Raw genomic sequence first — 18,363 nt, forward strand, 5'->3', positions numbered from 1 at the left:
TTCTCCCAGCTACTTTGAGGCAAGTTTCTGCTGAACTGCTGAGGAGGCAGGCAGGTAAGCAGGCACATCAGCAGCGGGGCAGAGGTGCTGTTAGTCTGATGAGCAGTAAAGCTGTCAACACCAGAATAGCTATGAGAAGAGGCTGCATTTGCCCTCATGTTTACCAAGCTAAAATCCCTCCTGCCTCTTCCTGCCTAACGTAATCCTTTTAGGCCACGGCGTCCTTAACATCTACGTTTTGAACTTGCTGAACGACACACAGAGCGCGGCGAAGCCGAAGCAGGTGTCGTACGTTCGAAGCGTCGGGGCTGTAGCTTCGGCTTGTCCAAGGACTGTATTTACTGTTGTGATATGACGAAGGTGTTGCTCCTGTACCGAAAGTGTGATTGGAGTCTTTCCCACTGACGTAAGCCGGAGGAGCGTTCTCATAGAACAGTGATGTAATGGGCTGCGAAGGTACTAGTCAGTTCTTTTTGCTTCCTCCTCCTCCTCCTCCTCCTCCTCTCTATCTCACTATTTCTCCCTCCCATCTCTCTATTTTTTTCTCTCTTTCTCTCCTTCCCTTTTCACTTGGCAAGCTACTCCTTCCACTCCTCTGGGATCACTGAAATCCAACCCAACAGCGCCCTCGCTCGGTCACAGAAAGGAACTGCAACCAGAAACGTCTTCTTGTATTAGGTAAGTTTCATCCATGCACACGTATTCCGCTTATTCTCCCCCCGCCTCCCAACTCCCTCCCTCCTCCAAGATATACACATATATAAATATATATATATATGGATATATATTTATATTCCATTCAGTTGCAGCTCACCCAGATCTGTCCTTGAATGTTTTGTCAGACACTTTCCACACACAGACGCTCCTTTTGTCACATTAACTGTCAGAAACGTGAAACATTTATTAGGCTCAAGTCCCCACTAAGGAGTCCCACGCTGGTTCTTCTCCTCCTCCTCTTCCCCTCCTCTTCTTTCATTCTGTCCTTGTTCTCTTGTCTTCTTCAAAGAAGAGCCGGCAGCTCTCCCCGAGACGCCCGGGAGACACCGCGCGAGACAAAACAGACAAACCTCGCAGCTCTCTCCTCTACTTGACCATCCCTTTGTGTGTGCATGTGTGTGGATTCAGCAACAGCAGCAGGAGCACCAGTCCGTCATCATGCGCAGACACACACAAAGACAGTTTTGTCTTTTCTCTGTGGGCCTTGACTTTATATGTCCAACATTGCGTAGAGCTCATACTGACACAAATGCAGACGCATATGCGCACAATGGCATACATACCGGAGTTCGGCCTTGGAGTAAATCAGCTATTAAGGCGACTGCTGCCTTTCCAAGAACACTGCAGAACTTAAGAGAAGGGGCACACGAGCGAAGACATGACAGCACACGCACTCACATGTATGCAACACATATATGTGCTCACCACGCGCACACACACACACACATACCAAAATTCAACTGGGGTTGTGAGGGGAGGAGGAAGCCCACGACATAAATATCCAATTACCAAACACATCAAACGCACAGAGGATGAAATATTGATAACTTTGAGATATTTATGTAATCCACAATGGTGCCTTATATAAGTGTTCCATTTACGAGGAGAAGCAGAAATGTGCAGGGAGGTATTGTTTTTTTTGTTGTTGTTTTGTTGTTGTTGTTGGTGGTGGGTTTTTTTAACACAAAAAGAGAGAAAACTCTTTGGCAGAAGACGGCGCGAGCATACGAGGGAAGCTGGTGAAGACGAATGTGCTCTCCTTCTGCGGCTCTCCAACCACGTTAAGAGCATGCATGTGCGCGAGAGCGTCTTCGACCGAGCGAGGCTTTGAGATGCAACGCGGCAAACCGACATGAGAGCGACAACAAGGGGCGACTTAAGCTGCAGCGGCGCTCTCCTGCTCTAGTGCCGGATGCACGTTTACGAGGGGGAGTGACTGGGATGTTTTATTCGGCGCTTCACACGCGGCCGTCAATCGTCCTGTGATAAAGCCCCTTCCAAGCATATGGAGCCGACGGGGGGAGGGTTTTGGGGGGCTTCTGTCGCCACTGCTTCGCTTTGAGCTGCAGATCATAGAGCCTTTGCAAAGGGATAAACAAGCAAGGAAATATGGATTCTCTCTAATTAATTGTAAATTGTCACCACTTGAAGTGGGGATGCTGAGTGATGTGTGCGTGTGGAGTACGTGTTTGTGCGAGGGGAAAACGAGTGGGGGTTGGGGGGGTGGGGGGACAGAGGGGAAGACGGAATAATTTTACTTAACTTTCGTGCCTTATCAACAAGCCACTCTTCGGGGTTTTTTCCTTTGAAACTGCTGTTCCCCCACTAAGGCCGAATAAATTAGAACTCTAAATAGGAATAATAATGAGAGCATACATTATTTCTGTTGTTGGTGCTGGCTGATGTTGTTGTTTGTTGTTTGTTGTTTGTGTCGGCAGGAAGGCTCAGATCTCCACATGTGGAGGGGGGGAGAGGAGGGAGGGGGGGTAAATAAAATAAATAAATAAATAAAAAGGTAACTTCACTGCATGTTTTATAGGTTTGGAAAATCATTTTAATGGTGACCCAAAAAGATGTCCTAGATATTTGGGGAACATCCTTTTGAAAAATTCCTGAAACTACACACAGAGACACGGAGGAGAGAAGGGGGAGGTGGAGGGGTGCAGAGGAAAACAGAGGGAACAATTAAATGAAGTGTAGGTTCTTATTGTGAATGACTTACACATTTTTTTTCTGCCATGCAAGTTGAAAACCGTCCTTTCCTTTCTGAATGTGTAATTTATCACGGCTGTCAGCAGTGACTGGTAAACCATATGGTGGATGTTTTATCATTACTAATGCTCATTTAAAGATGATCCTCCGCTCTCAGACACCTCATCCACGAGAGTCTCTTACCCTCACTGTGTTCCACTTGCGGTTTAACAACTCCTCGTTGACTTCCCATCAGCGCTCCCACTTAGGGAAATCCCTGAAGCCATTTTAAACACTGTTCCACTGCTCTGAAAATTCAAGTGGTCCTTTGTGCAACTGTGTCATGCACACTGAAGGCGCGAATTTTACCCAAAAATCCTCCGTGAGCTCTCATCATTAAGGCACAATAAATATATATATATTTTTAAAAATCATCTCGAATGTAGAGGTCACGAGACAAATGTTGCAATTCAGCTGGTCTAAATAATTAAAACCACGCATGCAATAGATTAGTGATTGTACGACATTTAATCATTTATATATCAATTGGGACCAATTACTTCTTTATTTCTATTTAGTGGAAGCGCATTCAGCTTTTAACTACCATCTCCCACTCTATTGGTCCAAGAGCAGTTTTTAGAGAATAATACAAATACAAAAAATGTGGACTTTTACTCAAACGCATATCCACCACATGTCTGAACTAGCAAGGAATTCAAGAATTTAAATTAGAATTGTTCATTATCCGTAACCGTTTATCCTCCAGAGCAAGGACAAACATACAGCCTGTGGGCCTAAGCGGATCGAGTCCATGGGATGAATTTGCAAAGCGCTAGACAAAACGTTACACAGAAGACACGGGCTGCAGTATTTTAACATAATTGACACCTATTCCTAATTTGTCCACTAGGGGGCGGATTGTTTTAGTATGAGTAATGAGCACAAGGAGACACTGAGACCAAGAACTAAACAGCAGACGGCAGCAATGTGCCGAAATTGCACTTAATTTTCAGGTTGTTCATAAAATATTTTGCAAAAGGAGGGTTCAAATGTAAAAACTAGCACGGGGGTGTGCATTTAATTTCTTCGGGGAGCCACATCAAAAATGTGAGCTGTGTTGGAGGTTGGCCGAACCAACAATAACTTGAACTTAATTCTGCTCAATATTAATGTTCTCCCATTGTAAAAAAAAAACATTGTATGCGGCCCGCGGGCCTTAAATTGCCCAGGTCTGTACTAGCATAATGCGCTTCTGTGCTGCACTAAAGCAAAAGGAAAATTTTGGAGTTGTAATTATGCTATTATGTTAGTGGTACGGCCTGTTTGAGATAAAAGTGAGCTGTATGTGGCCCCGGAACTAAAATGAGTTTGACAGACCTTCCCTTGAGCATTGAATCCAAAAGGCCATTGTCAGTGGGAGCCTGGAGGCTCAAGGTGTAACAATATTGACAATAGCCCTGTTAGAGCACCATTCATAGGGTAAGTAGCCTAGGCACACAGTCCCCCTCTTAACGACAGGTAAGTACCAGCCATTATGGAAATAGTGACTCTAGTTTCTGGTCAAGCAATATTCTGGTGAGTGTTACCCACAGAGTTTTCCTTTTTAAACCTCAACTTCCCCCTAGTCTCTCAGAACTGAAGAAGCTACTTGGATGAGCAGCGAAACGTCTTCAAGAAATCCTACAAGTCTACTTGCCTTTATTCAATGCCTTTTTGGATTACTATGACCTGGATGACCGAGAACCTTCACAGAATTGAGCACTGAGTCTCAATTGATGTGTCCCGCCCCCTAAATGGTTAAAACATTATTACTGTAAATATTTCCCTCTCTAGCGTAGCAACCTGCTGTTTCATTTTGGTTCTATCAGCATGTTGACATACTTTACTGATATTTTTAACTATCCCAAGTCTGAACTCTGAACTGCTCCGTCTTTTCATAAAATCTATTTGAAAAGTTGAAAATGTATCTCGATTTGGGTCACAACTTGTCATTTAGAAGTGGTGGTGGGTGCCAAAGCCAGACCTACGGTGGGCCTGAAGATCACGACACAACAACATTTCAGAAAACATAATGACATTTCAGAAAACACAATGACATTGCAGAAAACATGTTGTTGTGTTTGTGAAATCTTGTTGTGTTTTTGTGAAATATCGTTTTTTTATTATTATTATTATTATTTTGTAGTGTTTTCTGAAATGTCGTTGTGTTTTGACCTTCAGGGCCACCATTCAGACCAGTTGAGAACTGATGTTGGGATGTTTTGTGCAATGTCACTGTGTTTTTGTGAAATGTCATTGTGTTTTCTGTAATGTTGTTTCATTTTGTGAAATGTCGTTGTGTTTTGACCTTCAGGGCCACTGTACAGACCAGTTGAGAACACAAATAGATAGATAGATTACTTTATTCATCTCCGAAGGGAAAATAGGTAAAAAACAATGCGCTGCCCGGGAATCGAACCCGGGTCGCAAGAATGGGAATCTTGCATGATACCGCTACACCAGCAGCGCCGATAAATGTGCATTATGTGCAATGTTGCTGTATTTTTGTGAAATGTAATTGTGTTTTCTGTAATGTTGTTGTGTTTTCTTTAATTTTGTTGTGTTTTCTGCAATGTCGTTGTATTTTGACCTTCAGGCAGACCTTTGACAGACCAGTTGAGAACCGATGTTGGTATGTTTTGTGCAATGTCGCTGTGTTTTTGTGAAATGTCTTTGTGTTTTCTGTAATGTTGTTGCATTTTGTGAAATGTCATTGTGTTTTCTGTAATGTTGTTGTGTTTTGTGAAATGTCATTGTGTTTTCTGAAATGTTGTGTTTTGACAATAGGGCCACCGTACAGACCAGTTGAGAACCAATGCTCTAGAGGGTACAAACTAAGCAGGTCGTCCCGTTGATCACAGCGCTAACACTCACATCTACAACAACAGACAATTTAGAATCGACAAATGACCGTCTGTGCCTGTCTTTGAACTGTGAGAAGAAGTCAGAGCCCTTGGAAAAGGACCACCTAGGTACAGGGAGAATATGGAAACTCAGTAGAGAAAGGCAATAAATGACTGGTGGGACCGAACCCAGGAACAATATTCATTTATATTGGTTCTATTACCGTTTTTAAGTATTAAGTCAGCCTAAGGTGAAACACAAACTTTCCATTAATCATACCTAATAATAAACAGGAGCAGCAATGCAACAAACTATTTTTAAATACACACACAGAAGACAAAAAAAAAACTCACATGTCAAAACTGTAGAAAACTTATCTTGACTGGAGCTGGCATTCGTCAAGACCTCGTTACTTGCTGTTAGTGTTCCTCTGCTAGAAGTGGCAAAAGTTAGACTGGAATAAGAATTTACCGCCTTAAATTGGGGTCACCTGAATTGTACTGGCAGAGCGTGGTGCTTCATATAAAAAAAAAAACGCTGGTTTTGGACATAAACAGCAAATGTATTTGAAATTTTTTATTTTTTTTTACATTAACAAAATTACAAATAGTTGCATAAATGAAGAAACGCAGATTTTCCTACATTACATGCACACACAAATGTGCTCATCCTCTTGACACTTCACGTCAAGCGTCATGTTAGAAAAATAATAATCCTCCCAATCACTCGGGCAGAGTAAACTGAAGTGATTACTTGCCACATACAATATTTTTGCTCTTGCTAAGTAAGGTAGCGTTGGTGAGTGCGAGCCACCGGGCCGGGGTAGAGGTTAACGCTTTGTTACGTTGTGGAGAGCACGTCTGAAATTCCAACAGTGGCGTGTGAAATACAGACAGCAACTTCTATGGCCTCACAGCAGTGCACAAGGTGCTGCTCCTCCCAGCCCTAAACATAGACCAGAAACTCCAAACTGCACAGCGTTTCCACCTTCACACAGATCACTTTATTATTCAAATAACATATAATGATGAAGATGATTTACCCCATGTGATCAAAACAGAAGGTGGCCATTTATGGGCCGCTGAGTCTTTGGAAATTGGTTTCTGTCTATCCTAATGAAATACATATTCATAGGAGAATCTGTTGTGTATCAAAGCTACATTTTTCAAACTAAAAAGCAGTTTAGCAATTATTACTGTGTGTATGTGTGTGTGTGTGTGGAAAGCGCACATTCATGTGTACGTAGACAGTATACAGTATGCATCTTTGTAACAATCCCCCTCTCCAGCCCAGTCACAAGTCAAATTTAAAGTTCTACTGCCTGGTAGCACAAAGCACAGTGTGGAGCTCATGTGACTGCATTAACCTTTCAGACCTAATCTCCTGCAGTCACGAACGAGAGAAAGAGAGAGATCAGAAAAGTGGAGTTCACCAAGCATGTAACACACTAAACAGAAAAGACAGCAGCTCAGATGTTTTGTTGCTCCTCCAAAGCTCCCGAGCCTCGGTTTCTGTCTATAGTTTGTTTTGACGCGCAGTACAGAAACCCCCCAATGTGAGGAATTTCAGATTTGGCACCGAATTGTCAAGTAAATTGAGCCGAACGAGAGATCGCTGCGCAGGCTTCAAAAGCAACGCAAAGAACACAGAGAGGAACACTGACATGTCCTCATCCCAACGCTGACAGTGAAAAAGTCTCTATTATTTCTTTAGTTAGTTAGCTTCATAGCTTGCAGCAGCCTCTTAGTGTTCCCGCTGAGGAGCTGACAATATAATAAGCTGGTGGGTCAAGGCGTCTCATTGGTTCCATGACAGGGGTTCATAGTTTTGTCACGCTGGCCCTTTGTTTTGAGAATCAATGGAGCCTTTAGTGGGAATCAGATGATTTCATGGAAAAGCGAGATACAGTAGAAATTCCCAGAAGGCCTGCTATTATGGGGCAGATCACAGGGTGACTGCGGCAAGATCCAACATGGGAATATTACTCTTCTCAAAGGGGAGACTGCAGTATCTAAACAGAGTTGAAGTAGAAAGATTCAAATTCAGTGCTTCAAATGGGCACCAATGCCACTTTTAAGTCTTCCAGCAGCTCCTTTTAAAGTCAAACATTTCAACCTCAAACTGAATCCAGTCAGCTTAATTGTGTTGTGTTTTGTGTAAATGGTTCCATTCATGTTCTCTTTGGATCTTTGGGTGTGATGAAATGTAAGAAAAAAAAAAAAACTGTCGTCATCTCATGCGTCATAGTCCTGCTGACTTGGCTGGTTAGGATTGAAGCAATTATTAAGAATTTTTGATTGTTCAGTGCAGTAAATGTTAATATAATCAACAGTTTGGTCAAATGATGTCGTAGCTACTTGCTGTTTGATTGGAGAGACTATAACAATTATTTTCTTAGCTGAACAATATTGTTCTCATCTATATTATTCCTGAGAAGAGTAAATGAGTTAACTAGTGATCTAACGTTCAAGAGCAGGGCCACACCTCAAACACTCCTCTAATGGAAGTCGACGCTGAGTCTCCTCTACTCTGGCCACTAATGACAAGTAGCCCGGGCAAGGTTGACCCACACACGACCCACACATCGCTCCTCTCCCTCAGTCCCATCATTCATCCCTCTTTCCATTAACTTCTTAATCATCATTGTTGGTTAACAGCCGAGGTCCTTGATAGTGAAGAATAATTCAAGAAGTTGTCGTTTGTTCAACGCCAAGTATGTGAAACATGACTAGAGGAAATTGGGGGACATTTAGTTGCAGATTATTCAGGGTAATATTTGGCAAATTAGGAGTAAGTGCACCAAATTTTATGCAGTTCCCTTCTCAATGAAAGTGACTATTGAGCTGCAGGAAGGGTTGGGCAGCGCCAAAGTGAAAGTGAATTTCATAACAATCAGTATGGTGATTGTTAAGATCAGTTCAATCTAGTGTGGATATAACTCCAAAAGGGCCTGCAGGCCAAAATTACATAGAAGACAAGACATTTTTTCAACGAAAATAACTTCCTATCCCTAATTTGTCCACTGTTTTAGTCAGAGAAGTGGACAGAACACAACACTGAGACTGAGGACTACACAGCAGAAAGCAATGTTCTAAAGAGTTTTCTTATTTTTTGAAAGGATAGTTTATTGAATGTAATCATTCTACAAAAATCTGTAGTTGTCGTTACTTACAGGTTATTATTCTAGTTTATCTTAGTGGTCCAGTCAACTGTAGATCAAATTGGGTGGAATGTGGCCCCCGAACTAAAATGAGTTTGACACCCCTGATATAGGGTCAGTGTGTCGTCAGTGTCAAATATCTACTCTGTATTTCCAGCAGCTCTTCGTTTGTTTGGTCATTTCTGTCCATTTAACTTAAAGTGAGTGCTTGTAAACAAGTCAAGCTCATATTTGCTGTAACTTTGGGAAAAAAAATGAAACTCTCCAAGTGGTTGTTTGTCTCAGGGATGACAACCTATGTGTAAATAAACCGCAGCCAAAAAGCAGTCCTGGACATATATTATTATTATTTAGCCATACTCCGTGGCTGGCACTGTGCATTTATACAGTAAATTTACAGTGTAAATATGCAGTACATACCACTATTACCACCACAATTAAAGTGATATCTGCTTCCAATTACTTTACATTGCCACACTAATCCTGTCACCATGAGAATGAACAGGAACACAGCAGACATCGATGTGACATAAACATTCTTTGCGTTACATAACATGTGAGACATGGATATCTTTGTTAGATAACAGTAGGTAACCATAAGGCATCTCCCGTCTAATCCTGGCTATGCACAGCAGACTGGTGAGAGAGACGTGGGTGTAGTGGTAAAATGAAAGGGCTTTAAATAGTGAATGAAAAAAACACCTGTGACATACACGCCATGGGAGACAGGTCCTTTATTCCCTGCGAATTAACTCACGAAAATACCTCTTTTTGTCAGAGTCATTATGATATTATTCCAAACTCTTGGCCGTAACCTTTCTGTGGTACGTCGAGGTCTAATTTCTCTACTTCTGCATCAAGCCCTAGTGGTACCATCACTCACGCCCCAAACTCGCAGCCCACCTATAATTGCTCCTCCGGAGTTCACTGTGTGTGTGACATGCCGCCCATGTTTCACCACAGCCCTTGTAAGAGTCTCGAAAGCATTTGACACCCAAGTGCTACTTTATGTCGCAACACCGTAGAGACACCTGGCGGTACGAAGACATCTTCTGGTGGCAATATTTAACATGGCCGTGTTCGTTTTTCACCCTCCCTCATTTTGTCGTCACCTGCTGACATCGCCCTCCCTTTGGAAAGGCCCAATTTACTGTCCGGCCATCCGGAGTCCACACACTCAGTTTATGTCTTGTGGTGGTGTACGTACTCACTGACATCTGGGGAAAGATTTTAAGCCTGGGATATATATGTACATATTTTGATGTTTTCTCTGACACCATGGATTACTGCACCCTGAAAGGATTCTTGGTGGTTTTGCTGATACAACGCTGCACATCTGAAGGTAGGGTATTGGATGTATTTTGACAGAAAACACTTTATACAACTTAACTTTATTTAACAATAATGTTTAAATATATGTGTGAATTAAGGTGCGGCTTACCGAAGGACCGAAAAGAATAGCGAATCACGATATTCCAGGATTTCTGGTGCTAAGAGCCAAGAATCAAAAGCACTAAACATGTTTGAAACTTTCCCTAGGGTTGTCTCCATCCATCCAGACCTCCACTGTGGTCAACCACCAAGATGGCCAAATCTCACCCAAGGAACCAGAGCTGCCCCCTGCGGAAGTGGTGCCAATAGTGTCCCCTCCTAGTCTGAAGGAGGTACAGCAGGCTGTCCAGGAGGCCTCCGAGCAGGTGGAGGGTCGCGGAGCAGAAGAAGTTCTGAAGGAGCTACTGGAGAGGGTGGTGGAGGCGGCTTTGGGACAAGTGGAAGGAGGGAGTGATGCCAAAGAAGATGCGTTGCAGGGAGCGGTTGAGGAGAAAGCGTTGGGGGCTGAAACCGGGGAAACTGAAGCAGAAGCAGAAGTGTTGAAGGTGGCGAATGATGAAAACATGGGCTTCAAGGAAGGAGACACGAGTGTCGAAGAGAAGCGGGAGGTAGTGGATGCATTTGAAGTTGCAGCGGAGGAGGGAAAAGGGGTTGTCGAGGGAGAGGCTGGTGCGGAAACCGGTTTAGAGATCACTGATGAGTCTCTGGGAAGTAGATTCAGTCAGGACATTGTAGAGGGAGCTGGAGCTGCTTTAGAAGAGACGGCAGGGGATATAGCGGTAGAGGAAACAAGGGAGAGGAACAACAGGGAGCAGGAAATGTCAGAAGAAGAAGAAGGAGAAGGAGTATCTGAATCAGAGGAATCTCCATCTGTTGTGGAGGTGACGGAAACAACAGAAGAGACCGAACCTATCCTGGGGGTGGCTGATGTCGAGCAGGCAGGGCATGCTTTGGGAAAAGATGAAGCTGTGGGAGAAGAATCTCAGGTAGATGAAATGGAAGGTGAGGCAATGGCGCTGCCTTCTGATAATTATGAGATAGAAACCACACAAACCGCGGCAGGGGAAGCCGTAGAGGAGGAAGAAGAGCTAAACACAGAGAATGACAGCGAAGGACATAGAGCACAAGACGAGCAAACCCATTTAGGGAAGGGAGGAACTGCAGAAGAGGTAGAAGTGGAAGCTACGAGTGTGAGGGAAGCAACTGGAGAGGAAGGTGGCGTTTCAATCAGGGAGGAATCAGTGGCGCTGGTGAATGAGGGAGGTGACCGAAAAGCAGGAGAAGAGGAAGAGATCACTTCAGAGACTTCACAAGGCGGTGAAAAGGAAGATCAAGGTGAGGTGGTGCTAGCAAGTGAAGTTTTACAAATATAGGAAATGTTATTTAAGTGAAAGAGTGGCGGTCTGAAACTGACATCCAATACCTGCCAAACGTAGAGCTGACGGCTGAGATCCTAAACATTTTCTTTTCTTCAAGTTTGAACTGCCAAATATTATGTGCATTATTAATAGCTGTTAACTAAAATGCTGAATTTGTAAAACTAGCTCAAATCACAAACACCTAAGACGACAAAGGCATTTGTCTTTAGAAATGCTGCAGCATTAGACTGCACGGCTTAGGTTAAGCATTGCATTGTTTGCAACTTAACCTACTTCTTACAACTGTAAGCCCCTTTTATACACTTTACAATACTATTAGTTACCACTTCCATGTCCCGTAAAGCTAAGATGGAGTAAATGTGAACATTAAGCTGCATCTGGAGTCGTAGCTGTGCAGTTTGGCTGGAAAAGGAGAACATGTTCACTCAAAACATCTTGATACAAACATTAACTATTTTATAAGTCTGAGCACCTACAATTATCTGTGTTGTCCATGCAATTCAGTACTAAGCAATCTGCACTACAAACCTTAAAAATAAGATGTCTTACAAAGCATACGAATCACAAACCGCACCACGCTCTCACCTCCACATCTATGCATTATTCTACATTCCATAGGTCAAAACCCTGAACATCGGCCTCTTGGCTTCATTGTCGTGTGTGTGTCACATACCTAACCTCTCTTCTAGAAGCGCCGGTGAGCTCTGGTCCACAGGCCGGGGACGGCGCCGGAACCACGCTGGAGATCCAGACGCCAACCCGAAACCCTGCCCTGGGCGGTGCTGAGGAGACTGGAGGAAATGCCTTTGGTGATGGGAATGAAATCATCACCCCCACAGATAACCTTATGTCGCATGACCCTGCTGCGGCACGGCCTACACTGGATATTTTTCCTCTAGCTGGAACAGCTCAGGCAGAAGGAGCAGAACCGGGGGAGGCCAAAGAGCTTGTCGAAGATACAGCTGGAGCCACAGGTAAAATGGAACTGAAAAAAACAATATATTGTGTTCATTGTGTATTTCAGTTATCATTTTTTTCCACCAAGACCAGACCAGGCACGAACACCCCATAGCAATAGATCCCCCCAGAGGCCCTTCTCCTCAACCCAAAGACCCCCACTAACAACAACCTCAGAAGGCCCATGTGTGTTCATTGCAGTCCTGATGCAGTTTTGGAAACATCTTAAGCTATAAATGTTTTTGGGATATATATACCAGCAGATTTTTCGGTGCTTAACAATTGGGGACAGAATAAAGACGAAAAAAAGATGAAAAAGAAAAGGAAAAAAAAGGATCATTGTCATGATTCTGCCAACACAATATGCAGAGGGCCAAGTTGACGTTGTTCCACTTGACTGTTCAGTGGAGCAGGCTAAATTTACACTCTTATCAGCGGGGGAAGACTAGAAAGTTGGGACCATCCAGTAAGAACACAACATGCCGTTTTCTGTCCAAAGAAAACAGATGACACATACCTGCTTTTCTTCCTACACCCCGTAAGTGGTACATACTGTGTAAGTCAGAACAGATTTTCCTTTTTTTTGTGCATTTGAGAGGCAACTGATTTGTCTACAGAGAAAGTGTGTTGCATCAGATGTTTTTATTTAATAGGCATATTTTTATTATTAACTCCTATCCCCTTCCTGATTCATTTTTATTTATTTATTTATTTTTTTTTTTTTTTATCCCTGCCTTGTTGTATATCTTTAGAGATGAAGGAACTGGGCCTGGAGGCATGGAAGATTGGGGCTATTTTTGCTGCAGTCTTTCTTATTTTGGAGGCTGTTGTCATTGTTGTCTATGTCCTCAAATGCCGTAACAAAACCAGGTAAGTGGCATTGCTTTTTGAACACTTAATCTCCAAGAACACAAAGTTGTCTCGTGGTCCTGAATACTTCAAAGAACATACAAAATCTGCTTGGTGCAATACTGGTCAACGGCTTCCCAATCTAACTTCTTTTAGCCTGACATCCATTCATCCAGCTGGGGATAATTTTACCAGGATCCGTTTGTGTTCGGATGCAGACTTTCTGAAGCAGACTTTTCAAATCTCATTACTTTTTATGAATTAGAATCTAAACATTACTTCTGCCATCACACTAGCATGAACAGCATCTCAGCGCTTCTCGTCTGAAATCAGCCATCTGATTGCTAGCTGTAGCACCAACAGTGCTACAATCACAGATGGGGCTCACAGCAGTGCTGGTACATGATTGCTTCTGATGTTTCCCGAGCAGTAGCCAACATTTCCACTCTGATAGATGGTGAAATGGGGAGTCTGTGCTCAGTATTGTGTCAGTATTTTCCCACTCTGTTCACAACAAGAGAATGGTCTTTCCTCAGTAATATGCTGCACGACTTTGGATTATTTCTCCGCATGGCTCGCTGCAACATGTTGTTAGTTTGTCTAAGGACAACAGTAAAGACAGCAGCAATATCTGCGATAAAGAGATGTTGTTTGTGTGTTTGTGTGTGCGTGCAGTATCCCAGCTCTGCAGCGGGCATGTGAGGAAGGGTGCGTCGAACCAGAAGTGGCCACGGGAAGTGACTGCTGTGACGAAACATTGCCTGCGGGCAATGGAGATACTCAACAGTAGGTTCACACTTTGAAATATCTATAGCGGTGCTATACATTGCAGTGCATACAGATGGAAAGGCTGAAATGAAACAAAAAAGTGTCCTAAAGAGGCCTCCAGAACGGCTTCAGTGCTCCCTGGAATAGACTTCCCAAGACTTTGGTACTCTACTGTACATATGAACATCCTACTTTCAAAGCTTAGTTCCGTCTTTGCAACATTTTCCACAGTGGGGTCGTTTAAAGGGTTATCTTATCTTAAATTAAAGGATTTTCTTATTTTATCTTCAAAAATATTCAATGAGTTCTCGTGCATTCCTTATTCTCTTTATTCTCTATTTCTCGTTCTTTAAATTTTTTTTATTGACTTTGGCACCCATTTGTATAAATTCATACTGAACTGCATAATCCTGTGTGTGTGAACAAACCAGAATTGTCTTTTATATGTGCTGAACTAGAACTGAAACAGGAGCTAATTATTAGTCAAAACATCCACACGCTACAGCCGACAAATTTAATGAGGCGAGGATTACAATCCCTTCATCAACGTTCAGCAGCACCTCACTGATCTCAACGAGGGCCTATCGCCCCCTCTACAAAATTGTCTCCTTGAGCGTCACTTTCTTCTGCCGTCAAACTGATCTGGTGTAAGCCTCCCTGTCACTTACACTGGCCAGACGCCAGGCTTTCCCTTCGTCAGTTGACTAAATATTGTGCACTGACCTGCAAACATGTGGTTCATAGGAACCAGCAGTTGTGTGCTTCTCAGCTGATTCCCTCCTGACAGTTGTGTAGCCTACGTGCTCAGGATTCTGCTCACTGCGTCACATGAGATTGTGAGTCCCGTGAACACAGAGCATTGTTGGGTAATACCACACTTAATCAGACTAGCGGGCTTGTATCAATAATAAGCCAAAGGTGCGCGTTTGTGTGTGTGTGTGCGCAGAGGGTGACCGTGCCAAAATATGGGGTAAGAATGTGGGTAAAAATTTTGGAAACTAAAAACAGGGAAGTCAAGATAGGACTGTGTGTATTTGTCCGTATAGGGCTCACAGACTCTAAAATGACTGCGTGTCTGCTGCCTGTGCAAATGAATGTGTGAAAGACACAAACAGAAATGTGGTGCATGCCATGCACAGACGATAAAGCAACACTGAATTATTAAACAGTTGACAGAGTCGTAGTGAAACATGTCCTTGTTAAAAGACTTTGCAGCAGCTGGGGCAATTCAGTTGTAATTGGATCACGGTCAGCAAATGGCACTTTTTGAATTACTACCTAAAAGCAGTGGTGCAGGACGTATTCTCCCAAGTGCCAATACAAAGAAAATTTGGACTTAAAGCGAGACACGGCAGGAAAAGACACAGTTTTTTCACCCATTGTGCTTCATTAACACAATGCACGTTCAGGGGTTCATTTTACTGCACTTTGTCTGTGTTGCGCCTGTAGTTCACTCCTAAATTGGCAAAAAGTCAGATTGCTCGTAGCTCTGTGAGCCTCGTTTCTACCCCGACGTACGAGGTACCGTTGCGAAGCTCTTTATCTCCTGCAGAAGGCTGTTGGGTGCAAATATGGTCATATCCTTTGTATTGGCAACCAATCGTGAAAGTAGAATGGCCGAATTCTCATTGGTTGGTGTCGATTTCTGACAATGTGATTCGCTCAAAAGTGTCATGTGACCGGATATTCTGCCGGTCTGTGTTTATCTGCGAGGGACATTTAAAAATGACATGAAGTCTTCTCTAAGAAGAAAATTACAGCTCAAATTAGCAAGAAAAGTCAAGAAAAGATATATGAAGGAGAGGAGAGGGGAAGTCATCTGATCATTTAATCTCATTCTTCCGGCCATAAATGGTCTTTAGTAAAAGGAGACAAGGGTGGAGATGATCAGCAATGGATCATCATTCATGTTTAATGCTTGAATAAATGTATCTACAAGAATGATATAATTGATATTTTCATGTGAATGCATCCCTATTCAAATGTAGTGTCTCACCTTACGTGTAAACTAGCAGTAGGATGTAGTGAAACTCAACTAAAAGTACTGATTTGGTCCCTATGTTTGATTCTTGTTGAGACTGTGCAAGGCTGTAAACTTTATTGCATTGCACTTGGTACAGAGTATTGTCAGTGACAAAATGGTGGGTTTATACGAAAGGATTGCATGTGACTTTGGCTCATGCCGTGTCCCGAGGCCCGTGGTTAGCTGAAAGTGTAATCTCACAACAGTGAAACCAACCTTAGTTCGTTTCTCCTCTTGCATGTTGCAGTGCCGTATGTCATGCTTTAGGTCAGGTGTTCTGACTATTTCTATTTATCTAAATTCTTAAGGAGAACATTTGAATTGTAAATTACAAAATGATAAAACATCTTCGTAAGAAGTGACTTCAGTGCACATGCAACACACATGTGAAATTGCACTTAAGATTGTGGTGTTGATGCCCTTGTGGGGTAGTTCAACTACAGCATGTTCATAATCACATGCTGCTTTTTACAAAGTCCTTTCGTCCAGGACATCATAACCTGCAATTAGTCAATTAAACCATGTGATCTATTTATGTCTGAGTGTGTCATTACCTCTGAGCGCATCTCATTTCAGCACAGTTTGTATTCTCTCCATCTGGCGTAGCAGCCATTAAATAAACAGACCTTCCAGTGAGAATATTAGTGTTTGCTCACAGCGGCATGTTCAACAGCAGTTTGACGGCCATTATGAACAAACCATATTAAACTGTGTTTGAATTCTACCAAAGTGTCCCATTAAAAGGAGAGCATGAGACAGACTGCACTACTCATAACACCCCTTTTAATTTATCCTTTACAATTGTACTACTGTCCTTTATACTAGGATAGCCGCACTTGACCCATCTGATGTGGCTTCAGCCCTGGCTGCAAAAAAGGAGCAGCAACAAGACGAGAACGCAATAGCCATGTCAGACCTTCCGCCCAGCTCCACAGAGGAGTCGGGTAATACTGGACCAGGACCAGACTCCTCACAGGACCTCAGGACTTCCATTCTCTAGGGGTTCCAGCTGTTTTTCTGTTCCTATTGTATCTAAATAAAACACAAAAAGCCACTTTTCAACCTTTGCGCCCAACCCCAATCCACACAGCCAGCGACCGACTTAGACCTTATGTCTCAAAACCTAATTAATTCCAACACAGACTACCTTGGATTCAGACTGTAACAGCTACTGCATGTGTGTATCACATTTATATTTAGTGTATATGACTTAATGTGTGCATGTAAATTGAAACAGGAGATGCTGAAACACATTTAGTATGTTTGAATGTGTGGACGAGAGAACAGAAAAATACTCTGTACATGTGCGACTGTGTAAATGTGATAAATTTGTTTCTAATTTGGCGTTTGTATTTAGGCTGTATTTAGCGTTTAGGCTGCAATTGAAGCTGGTGACAGCAACGTTAAAAGGGCCACTTTTCTCATTTCATCAGCAGTTTAGTAGAGCATGTTCACAGTGTGATAGTTGTGCCATAAAATGCCTTATCCTTATCTGCACAGTCTCATTAAGTTGCACAATACTAGCCTACACACACACACACACACAAAACAAAAGATTTTTCATCACTTTATTCTACATAACTCTTTGCCTGTCCATCTGTGCATTGTCATTTGAGTAATACTAAATTAAAATGATTATGTTCCTTCTTGCCTCCTGGTGTGGATTTTTGTGGAGTTGCTCTGTGTTGCATGGTTTCAAATGTTTGCCAACTCAAGCACAAATTAAATAGAAGGTGAGTGTGGGGCAGGTGGCAGTCTGCAGTATAGGTCATAAAATTCGCCCCACCTAAATATAACGTTGCATCATGATGGACTTTCCATAACTGTGATGGATTATTTCAAACCGACAAAATTAGTTCCTCTACAGTCGACTGCAGTGAACCCCTTTTCAACTACAATTTGCTAACAAATTCTATGTACTGCATTTATTAACCCAGCTAACTCACAGATCAGGGGTGTCAAACATATGGCACGTGGGCCCAAACCGGCCTGCAATCCAATCCAATCTGGCCTGTGGCATGAATTTGTAAAAATTGGATTTGTAAAAAAGTTGCAGACATAGCACAACACTGAGACCCAAAACTAAACAGCAGATGGCAACAGTGTGCTGAAATTGCGCTTATTTTTCTTAAGTTATTTCAGGTTGTTGATAAAATGTTTTTTAAAAGGATTCATTCATAAACATTTTCATTATGTACTTCTCTGACATGAAAACAAAAATCTGGCATTGTCCTTATTTATAGGTTTCATAGATTATTATACTATAATGTTACTGGTCCCACCTGCTTGAGATCAAATTGTTCTGTATGTGGTCCCTGAACTAA

The 18,363-nt window shown here is 42.6% G+C and overlaps 1 protein-coding gene and 1 non-coding gene across 2 annotated transcripts; one reads left to right on the plus strand and one right to left on the minus strand.

Annotated features, from left to right (window-relative positions):
- Nucleotides 1-5,125: 5,125 nt before the first annotated feature.
- Nucleotides 5,126-5,196, minus strand: trnag-ccc. The gene has a single exon. It is a non-coding gene; the product is annotated as a tRNA-Gly (tRNA).
- A 4,702-nt stretch (nucleotides 5,197-9,898) lies between these two features.
- Nucleotides 9,899-17,689, plus strand: si:dkeyp-118a3.2. Its single transcript, XM_047579512.1, has 6 exons — nucleotides 9,899-10,073; nucleotides 10,271-11,398; nucleotides 12,132-12,416; nucleotides 13,152-13,269; nucleotides 13,924-14,034; nucleotides 16,865-17,689. Exons 1-6 carry the CDS (start codon nucleotides 10,010-10,012, stop codon nucleotides 17,037-17,039), a joined length of 1,881 nt encoding a protein of 626 aa, XP_047435468.1. The 5' UTR covers nucleotides 9,899-10,009; the 3' UTR covers nucleotides 17,040-17,689.
- The last annotated feature ends 674 nt before the right edge of the window (nucleotides 17,690-18,363 follow it).

The sequence above is a fragment of the Mugil cephalus genome, chromosome 2 (genome assembly GCF_022458985.1).
Source record: "Mugil cephalus isolate CIBA_MC_2020 chromosome 2, CIBA_Mcephalus_1.1, whole genome shotgun sequence".
Lineage (NCBI taxonomy): Eukaryota > Metazoa > Chordata > Actinopteri > Mugiliformes > Mugilidae > Mugil > Mugil cephalus.